Consider the following 9,231-nt stretch of genomic DNA (forward strand, 5'->3'; position numbering starts at 1 on the left):
CAATATTAATTATTTTATAATTAATTTTTCTATTAGCTCAGTTGGTTCGAGAGTCGTATTAATGATGCGAAAGTCACAAGTTGAAGTTTTGCATGGGCCATTCACAATCCGTATGATTGCCAATCCGGGCCTATTACCGGATTGCAATCCATATGTTTATTAGCAAGGATACTTTCAGAATTTACGAAAATTTGTTGGTTGCGCAAGAAAAAATACTGAATACACGAAGCAATTGCTAGAGAATAGGTGGATGCATGGGTGTAGATTGGGCCTTAGTGAGAGGAAATCTCCTAAAGCCTGTCCTTCCCTAAGTCACACAAATAAATAAAAAACTGAGCCAATATTGCCGTAAAGAAATCATATTAATCTTCAATTTTGCATATAAAACTATATAGTGTTATAATTTATTAATTAGTTCAATTTAAAAACGTCTCTATGTTAAATTTAGTCAAATTCAATCTATTCAATTATTAATAGGAAAAGTTGTATATCTAAAATTTGTAATTGAAAATTTTGAATGTCAACAAATCCTATTATAAGTAGGTGTGAGACATGTCACGGTCTCCCACCCTGCCCAAATCCTGTTGGAGAAGCCAATTTGTACCTATCCCATTGAGGAAAGCAATTGGGCACAAGTACAACTCGACGTTACCACTCACCAGTCACCACTACGGCATGCATTGCATGCGCATGAGATTTTGAGTAGTGAATGGTGGGTAATGAAAGCTTCTAAGTTCTAATGGAGTAGCTAGCTTAGCTAGGTGTAGTATAGTAGTACTACATTTTTTTTGGTTGGCTTGTGGATGGAAGATTAGGAACCCACCAAATCTGTGTCGTACTTAGGTACGCACGCACGCACGCATACCTAGTTGTTGCTAGTGACGTGTGTTACACAACCAAGTACGGATTGTCGGATCTTGGTGTCGTCAACTTTGAATTCTTCTCTCTTCTACTCGTCCACTCTATACATCCCTTCTTAAGTGCTACAAATGGCAAGTTGTCTTTTGTTTTCCTTTCTCTGCAACTGCAATGGTTAATTGCTTGCCTTCCGGTAATCCACCAAATAAAAAATGCTAGATATAGGTATATTGTCTTGTATATAGATATAGCAAATAGGATCAAATCAAAGACAGATTAAGAATAATAGTTTAATGTCTATGTATTTTTGATGTAAAATAATTTTGTACTGTTGTTTAATTATAAATAAACGTTTAAAGATAATTATTTTAAAAATTAATAAATTTATTACACTATTAATGCATAACTTTTTTCCTCTAAGAATAATTGCAGTTAGATTTCTTGTACAGATTATACATGGAAGGTTGATTTAAAAACAATGTTATTATCCTTGAATTGAAAGTGACCTGAAAAATGAAGGTTTATTAATTTTGAACAATTGTAAATAATTTTCCCTCGGTTAATATAAACTTAAAGAAGAAAATATCCAATGAATGGCAAACTCATCTAATTAATGAAACTTATTTTAATATATGGTAAATTTTTATTTCTTCAGGATTTCCCTTTAATCCCATTTATATTATGAAGAGCAATCAATATACCTAAAATGAAATTGCACGAAACCAAGCCTTCACACAGATTTTCCTGCTTGCGGGCGAGAAATGATCAGACTAAATGCAATACATAATAAAAAATAATAATAATTGCTAGCTAGCTTAATTTCAGCAGATTGCAAATGCATATATGTCAACCATGTGCAGTCAAGACATCTTGATTAGTTTGATGCTGTCTTCCTAGTCTCTCTAAAGCACGTTACTGCAAAGACTTTCCATTCCTAAAGAAAAAACATAGAGGGTAGACTTCTTAAATCTTAATGTTTGGAAGGATCAAATTCTCATATCAGCAAACGGTGTGTATTCAATATTAGAGGTTGGCAAAGGGATTCACCATTATAAACCAGGGTTTTATAAAAGATCATTGAACTCTCCTGAGGAAAGGATTAAAACAGATTACGATAGATTTTGATATAAATTACTTCTATAGAATTATTTTTGAACTACAAATAATCACGCACCAATTACATCAACAATGCATCCAATCAGTTTTATGTGGGATTTACAACCATTTCAGTCCCAACAAAAATAAATTTATGAACTGATGAACAAAAGATTTGATCCTCAAGAAAACCTACAAGTCAAAGAAATTGCAGATTTCAGCTCGAGTTTGCTACATTTAAACTATACACATCGAAGTCTCAATCTTCTAGAACGCTGAATGAAGTATTTCTTGATCATATGGACATATAAGTGGCGATTACAAAGTAACCCAACACAAGGTTGAACAACATTTGTTGGTTTGACATGCCATCAATCATCAAAGTTCTGAACATCTAGAGATTACAGTAACTCTCTTAATTCCAGTCATTCAGTAACATAATTTACCTCACTAAGCACGAGGCCAGAGGGTGTGAAGATGATCCTGAAACAAAATTACATGGCATAACTTGCAGCCAAGCCTTTCATAGGGTATATTCTAATCTCCAATTTCAAGAAGAAAATCCACTCGGTACAGTCAACTCACTGATGCGTCCCACGGCTGCTGCTGCTTTCCTCTCCAATTGAAACGGTGGCAAGGGACTTGGAAGCCCACACTCTAGCATTCATTGCTCCTTCCTGCAGATTACTTCTCTTGTACGGCTCTTTCAAGCAGTTAAATGACTGTGTTAGCCGCTTCAAATAAATCAAAGGATGTTCCAACAAGCTCCCTATTCTAATATTTTGGATGACCCTTCTCCAAGCATATTGAATACATATAAGCAGCGTAGGTAAAAACAAGTATAGTAATCTCAAAACCACAAATGTAATGGCCAGAGCCAAATAAGTTTCCTGACGTAGTAAATTGTCTGGAGATCTAGCCCGTGAAAATGGAGAACTTTCTGGCTCAGTGTTACCATGACTCTCATTGGCAGATGAATGACCAATTTTCTCAAGTGATAGTTGATCAAGTGAATCAATCCTAATCCCTACAATGACAGCCAAATAATAAACTTACAAGAAAATAAGAAAAACAAAATTGTGATACAGCATGGCAAAGAAAATGAGGAAAGCAATGTGTTACTGCATAACAAGATTACAAAATTCTCAGTTTGTTAGGCCAAACAATTTAAATGAGGTAATGTCTTTATTGAGACAACTAAAATCATTTACTATAAAACGCTACACTTGGATATTAAACAAAAGAATTTTCATGGGGTAATTTTTAGCTAAAAACAGAAAATCCAAAATTTCTCCCCAAGTGCAAACTTTTAAAATTCACAACTTCTCACTCCTCTCTTAAGAACTCAATGATGTGTTTCCAACTTCCAAATCAAAAAATAATGCTCTTTCTTCTCGGTTCTCACTAAGACTCTAGCAGTGTATATCAGCATATTTTCACTAAATACCAACTTCCTCACTAAATGCACACTCTAGCAAACCTCCACGAACTCAGGGCTTCTATAGGTAGGTTCAGTTTCAGAATAACCAGGGTTGAGAGCACCATGTTTTGTTTCGGTTCTTGTTCTATTTTATCTTATTATTCTTTGAGCAAGAAAGTCCAAGTTCTGTCGTGGGGAAATGAGTGGTGTAGGATGATGGTATCCCAGGCTAATTTTGTAATTTTTGCTGGTGCAAAATCGAGGATTTTGCAGGGTTTCGCAATTTGGGAGATAAACCATGGTTCTGAGGTCTGTGAACTTGACCACATAGGAGACAAAATTTGCTTGATGTAATCCTATCCCAATAGGAAAGTCATTAATTTGAGCTCTTGGATTATCCCCATAGTCTTGATTGAGCACGCCCAAGGCTATATTATCTCTAATTGCATGCTTTTAGCGGATCATATAGTCTTGATTGAGGAATCAAGGGAAGCAATTATCAGTAAGCTTGAACTCTGGAGGCAGACTTTGGAAGCAAAGGGTTTACACTTACGTAGGAGTAACTCAGAGTATATATACATAGCAATTTTAGCAAGAGAAGAGACACGACAAGAGAAGAGACAATTTTGGATCAAAAGTAAAATTAGGAGAAGACGTCTACTGCGGTCATACCACAGATTACTAAGTTAAATATTTGGGATCAATCATACGAGATAATGGAGAATTTAATGAGGATTTCACATATAGAATACAAGTGGGATGACTTAAATGAAGAAAGGCGTTAAGGGTTATTTCACTTATTTGTGATCACAAAGTACCTACTAAACTCAAAGGTGGGTTTTATTGTACAGTTATACATCCAACTATATGATAGTATATGTTGAACTTTAAAGGGACAACATGAAAGAAAAGAGGGAGTAGCATAAATGAGAATGTTAAAATGGATGTATGGTCATACAATAAATGATAGAATACGTAATGACTATATATCAGAAAAGATTGGAGTGGCATCCATTGAGGAAAAGATGATAGAAAACCGGTTAAGATAGTTTGGGCATGCACAAAAAGGACCACAAGAGGCACTAATTAGAAAAGTAGATTGCATGATTTTTAGTCTAGTGAAAAGGAGAAAAGAGAGACCAAAAAGGACATTGGAGGAAATCATTAAGGGAGATCTCATGCTAAATAATATTTCTGAAACTTAGTTTTTTAAATGTGCTAAATGACGTCGTGTGATCCATGTAGCCAACCTCACCTAATGGGATAAGGATTTGTTGTTGTTTATGTTTTGAAAGCTTTACAAATGGACTGAGCACTATGATCAAATTTAAACTCCACGAGTTGAATGAGTTACTTGTGAGAATCTCAAGCAAAAGTTGCAATTACAGTTGATTTACATGAACAAAAATCAAGATAACAACACACAAATCCCAATGCTAGGATATGGAGTGGAAAAGGAAAAGCATGCCTTACCAGTAACATCATTATAGAAACCAATGAGCGAGCCAAATCTCCGAGACCCATGATACCGGACACGCATGGTAGAATTCAAAATGAACAGTGTAGGGACACTATGGACACCATATTTGGACAGTATGCTGCAAGAATTGGATTGGTGTTTAATTGAAAGAATTCATACACAAAAATAAAATTTAAAAAAAATTAATTTTCTCAGAAAACACATTCCACAAACCTCGGCCAAACTGATGATTCTTCAATGGCAAGATGAGTAATGGAAGGGTACAGCGCAGAAAGGATGGAGAAAACTGGTCTAAACACCCGCGAGAAAGGGCACCAGGATGCATAGAAGAGCACAGCCACATACTCATGATTATTCTTGTGAACCATATTCAACGCCTTATGCAAAAAAAACTCATCTCCCTGCATATCACCAATGCACAGCTTTAAAAAAAAAACATATTGCAGTAATCACAATCTCACATCACACAATCTAAATTTGGCGCATCAGCTCCACCGGGAGCTACAGAAGGTGGAGGCAAACATAGTCAACTCCGAATTCTTGAGGCTTCTAATCCCAAGAAGATCAAAACTTTAATCCCAAAATTACAATTATATATATTTTTTATAAAGAAATTAGAATAATATAAGAGAGAAGAAAAAGAAAGTGATTACCTCGGTGACGGCAATGGATCCAAGAGAATTGGGAAGGGAGCAGGTGGAATCTGAAAACCCTAAGATGAAATCGAGAAGGGGGCGAGCGGGACAGATGGCGGTGGTGGAGGAGAGAGAAACCCTATTATGATGAGCTTGAGCGGTGCATGAGAGGGTCCCACAGAGCAATATGGCGAACACGATCTCCGATCCCCAAACCATAATCCTCATCCCTTTCCTCTTACCCTTTTGCGTCGCTCAATTGGGCACCAGAACAGCGAAATCCAAATGGAAACCCTAATTCAGAAGCATGGGTGACGTGCCCCAACCTTAGGGGACATTTTTTTTATTTGTTTGTGTTTTTTTTAGTTTTAAATTAGGTTAGGGAAGGAGAGGAAGGTGAAGAGGTTACGGGTATCAGTTGGGGTGGGTGAGAGAGTGATCGGTGGTGCTGGCGGTAGCGGTGGCGGGAATGGGAATGGCACACACAACGCAACACAACACAACAGATGAAATGAATGATGATGCAACTTTAACTCTTGTTTTTGTTGCTTCATCGCCTTTGCGTTCGACAGTACAAACGATTTGGTTGGTTTTCAGTCTTCGACTTTCCTTTTTTTTTTTATTCTTTCCAAACTCTCCAAAATCATTTCATTAATTTTTTCTACTTCTACGTTTAACTATTTTTTTCCTTTTGTAACCTTGATTTAGATGATAGGTTGTATTTAAATTTAATATTTATTCATGAAGTAAATATTAAAATTTTATATATTTTTAATAAATATCAAATATGTAAGATTTAATTGTGAAAATATGAAAATAAGAGAACAGTTAGTAACAACTATTAAATCAAATATGAGAACATGAGATATATGTTTGATATTACTTTCATTCAAAAAAATGATTTGTTGTATTTATGTAAGATTGGCATGAGTTGAAGAAAGAGACTCATGAAGTCATGGATGGAAAATTGAAGTAATTAGCCTTGAAGAATGATTCATATGTTTGGCTATAGCTTATTGCATAAAGAATAAAGGTCTCTTATCTACTTTTACTATAGAGAAACTCATTCATTTTACTTTTAATTAGGAAGATGGCCATCATTTTAGATAACCTAACATCTCTTTTGTATTTATTAATCTAATATGAATTGTGTTTATAAATGTCTATATATCAATTATTACTGTACATACATATTAGAGTTACTTAGGTAATCATTTTAAAAGCTCTCATGAAAATTTTTATGACTCAAGGTAAGAGAAACACATATTTTTGTTGGTTACAAAATATTGAGATATACATTTGAGACCAACACTTTAAAAAAAAAACACATTCTATTCAACATCGGTTGACCACCGATGTAAAATGTGATTTTCCACCGATATTGAAACTGCATTTTCTAGTAATGTGAATTCCACGATTTTTCTAACATATGTCAATGTTTCATTATTAGATCTATTTTGCAACCTCTAAACATGTGGTAAGAATGCATGGGGTGTAATTGCCTTAACATACCTATAAGAGCACTTTGATGATTACTGGTATGCATCATATGCACTAAGATGGAAGGGCTATATTACTTTTCTACAGATACCAAAGTCTGTATTTCATTTTCTTTAACTTTGTTGTTTACTTATGATGATGCAATTAATCATGTTAATTATGTGAAAGGCGTGGAACACCTCGTGGGCTGACATTAAGGAAAATAAGTTTTGAAATATTAATTTTGAACACCTCGTGAAAGGCATTATTTGTCCACGTGATTCTATCTTCATTTGATTTTGAACATATTAATTTTGAAATTTGCAAATAATTATTTTTTAATCTTTTGTTTTAAAACATAGACGATTCTATCTACATTATTATTTAAGTTTATCGCATCATTTATTATTTCATATTTTGCATTATTTTATAATTGTTAAATAACTCAGCGATTCTTATATTAACCGCATAATCTTTCTTATTTGAATTTAACAATCTATTTTACAATTATATATATAGATATATATATTTTAAGGCAGGGCAAATAACCTTTTATACTATATAATTATGTTATTTTCCTGTAATTATATCTCAGAAATTTTGGATCCTAACTCATAAGCATTGAATTGTATACGCGTAATCTATCCATTACGAGGGTCTCACATCGATTTTATGTCTATCACCTTAGCGTAACGACAATCTAGGTGTTTAATACCTCATTAAACACACTAGATACCATGATTGTTATCTCAGAATCTACTATTAGACATTATGGTATGACAGAGATGGTGGGTAATGGCAATCAAGGTTAGTTAGAATTCGACCATGAATGGATAAAGGTCAAAGTTTGATATAAATAGTAGGTCGACGGTCTGAGGAACAAGGACGTATGTCTGCTGTGGGTTGATTTTTTTTTTTTTATATAGTATAAGTGATTTTAATTTTTATTTTAGAGATAGGGTAATGATAATATTAAAGTATTATATCTTTTTTCATAATTTTGATAAGATACTTAATTATTTCTTTATAGTTGTCATTGTAAAGATAGTGATTTATTTTAATTTCTAAGATAAATATAAATGATTGCATTTACATTCAAATACTGATTTAAATTTAAAAGTTATTTATCATAATCCTTGACAAGCTTGTGAACTTAATATAAAAAAATAGACAGCTTCAGTTTTGAAACATGCAAATTATTATTCTCTTTTTCTATCATAATTTTACATATATATTTCTTTGTTGTTTTTCTCCCTTTATTTTTGTCTTCTTATTAGCATTGTGTTGCGAGTATGTTTAACTTGAGGGTAAATCTAAACACGCTCATGTTAAAACTTTGAGAAAACAAATACAATTTAGTTAAGTCAATTTGAGTATTTGTTTTTTTGTTAAAATTATTTTTGAGATGCTCCATATGTGACGAACGTCACTCCTATGTTGCACAGTCATACATGGTCTTGAAGCATCAACAAAATGAACAGTCTTGATAGGCAACAACTACAGGACAACAAAGGAAGTCACATTTCATACTATTCTTAACAACAAACTAAGACTACTTCTTGATATGCATAAGGTCTGACCAATGTTGTAGGTTTGGAGATGATACCATCGGTTACATCGACAGTAAACACATATTTCCTAGTGGTTGTGGGAGGCCTTCCACATGATTGTCTATCCAGCGGTGGCATAAAATCCAAAAAAAAAGTGAAATAATTGTCGGGTGAAACAAAACGGACCAATACAGCTTCATGTATGTTCAAGTTTCTTCTAAGGTCTTTTAGTCCATCGACCAGGTAGTATTGCTGACCATTTTTCCTAACCTTAATGAAGTGCGACGCTCCATTGTATTGTATTTGCACATAAGCAGGGTAATGAGGAGCCCATTGCTTATGATAAGCTCTGGGACCTCAATGTAGTTCTGCAATGTTACATTTCATTTCACAATTGTAAGTTCGATCATTTACTCAGATGGATAAAATTTGCTCTGTTGTTTTCAGAAAATGTTTGACATAGTTACCCTATCAACATGGAATACTGCCTGAAAGGAGTATACGACTGTGCATGGCCACAAACTGGGAGGGGACTGAAATCCAAAATTTGGCCTAATTAGTAACTGCCCCAAATGGTGTGTTTCAAATGATCGAAGGACTTACGGGACTGGACGCGGTGGAGCCGTCGGTCCTCATGATATGTTAAGGGTGGCGTCTACTTCTAGGCAACACTAGTTAAAAGAGAACAAAGGTTAAAGGTTGTCTGAGGCACAA

General features: G+C 34.3%; 1 protein-coding gene across 1 annotated transcript; it reads right to left on the bottom strand.

Annotated features, from left to right (window-relative positions):
* Positions 1-1,977: 1,977 nt before the first annotated feature.
* LOC114409278 (5'-adenylylsulfate reductase-like 4) lies at positions 1,978-6,081 on the bottom strand. Its single transcript, XM_028372681.1, has 4 exons — positions 5,507-6,081; positions 5,067-5,254; positions 4,847-4,971; positions 1,978-2,980 (listed from the first exon to the last, which is right to left on the bottom strand). Exons 1-4 carry the CDS (start codon positions 5,714-5,716, stop codon positions 2,535-2,537), a joined length of 969 nt encoding a protein of 322 aa, XP_028228482.1. The 5' UTR covers positions 5,717-6,081; the 3' UTR covers positions 1,978-2,534.
* Between the last annotated feature and the right edge of the window lie 3,150 nt (positions 6,082-9,231).

The sequence above is a fragment of the Glycine soja genome, chromosome 4 (assembly GCF_004193775.1).
Source record: "Glycine soja cultivar W05 chromosome 4, ASM419377v2, whole genome shotgun sequence".
In the NCBI taxonomy this organism is placed as follows: domain Eukaryota; kingdom Viridiplantae; phylum Streptophyta; class Magnoliopsida; order Fabales; family Fabaceae; genus Glycine; species Glycine soja.

What these genes read in the sequence shown, in the direction of transcription:
- LOC114409278 (XM_028372681.1), bottom strand. Translation starts at nt 5,716, where the DNA reads ATGAGGATTATGGTTTGGGGATCGGAGATCGTGTTCGCCATATTGCTC. An exon ending in GAATCATCAGTTTGGCCGAG is followed by an intron (nt 4,972 to 5,066) that starts GTTTGTGGAATG and finishes CAATTCTTGCAG; the next exon opens with CATACTGTCCAAATATGGTG. An exon ending in TTTCTATAATGATGTTACTG is followed by an intron (nt 2,981 to 4,846) that starts GTAAGGCATGCT and finishes CTGTCATTGTAG; the next exon opens with GGATTAGGATTGATTCACTT.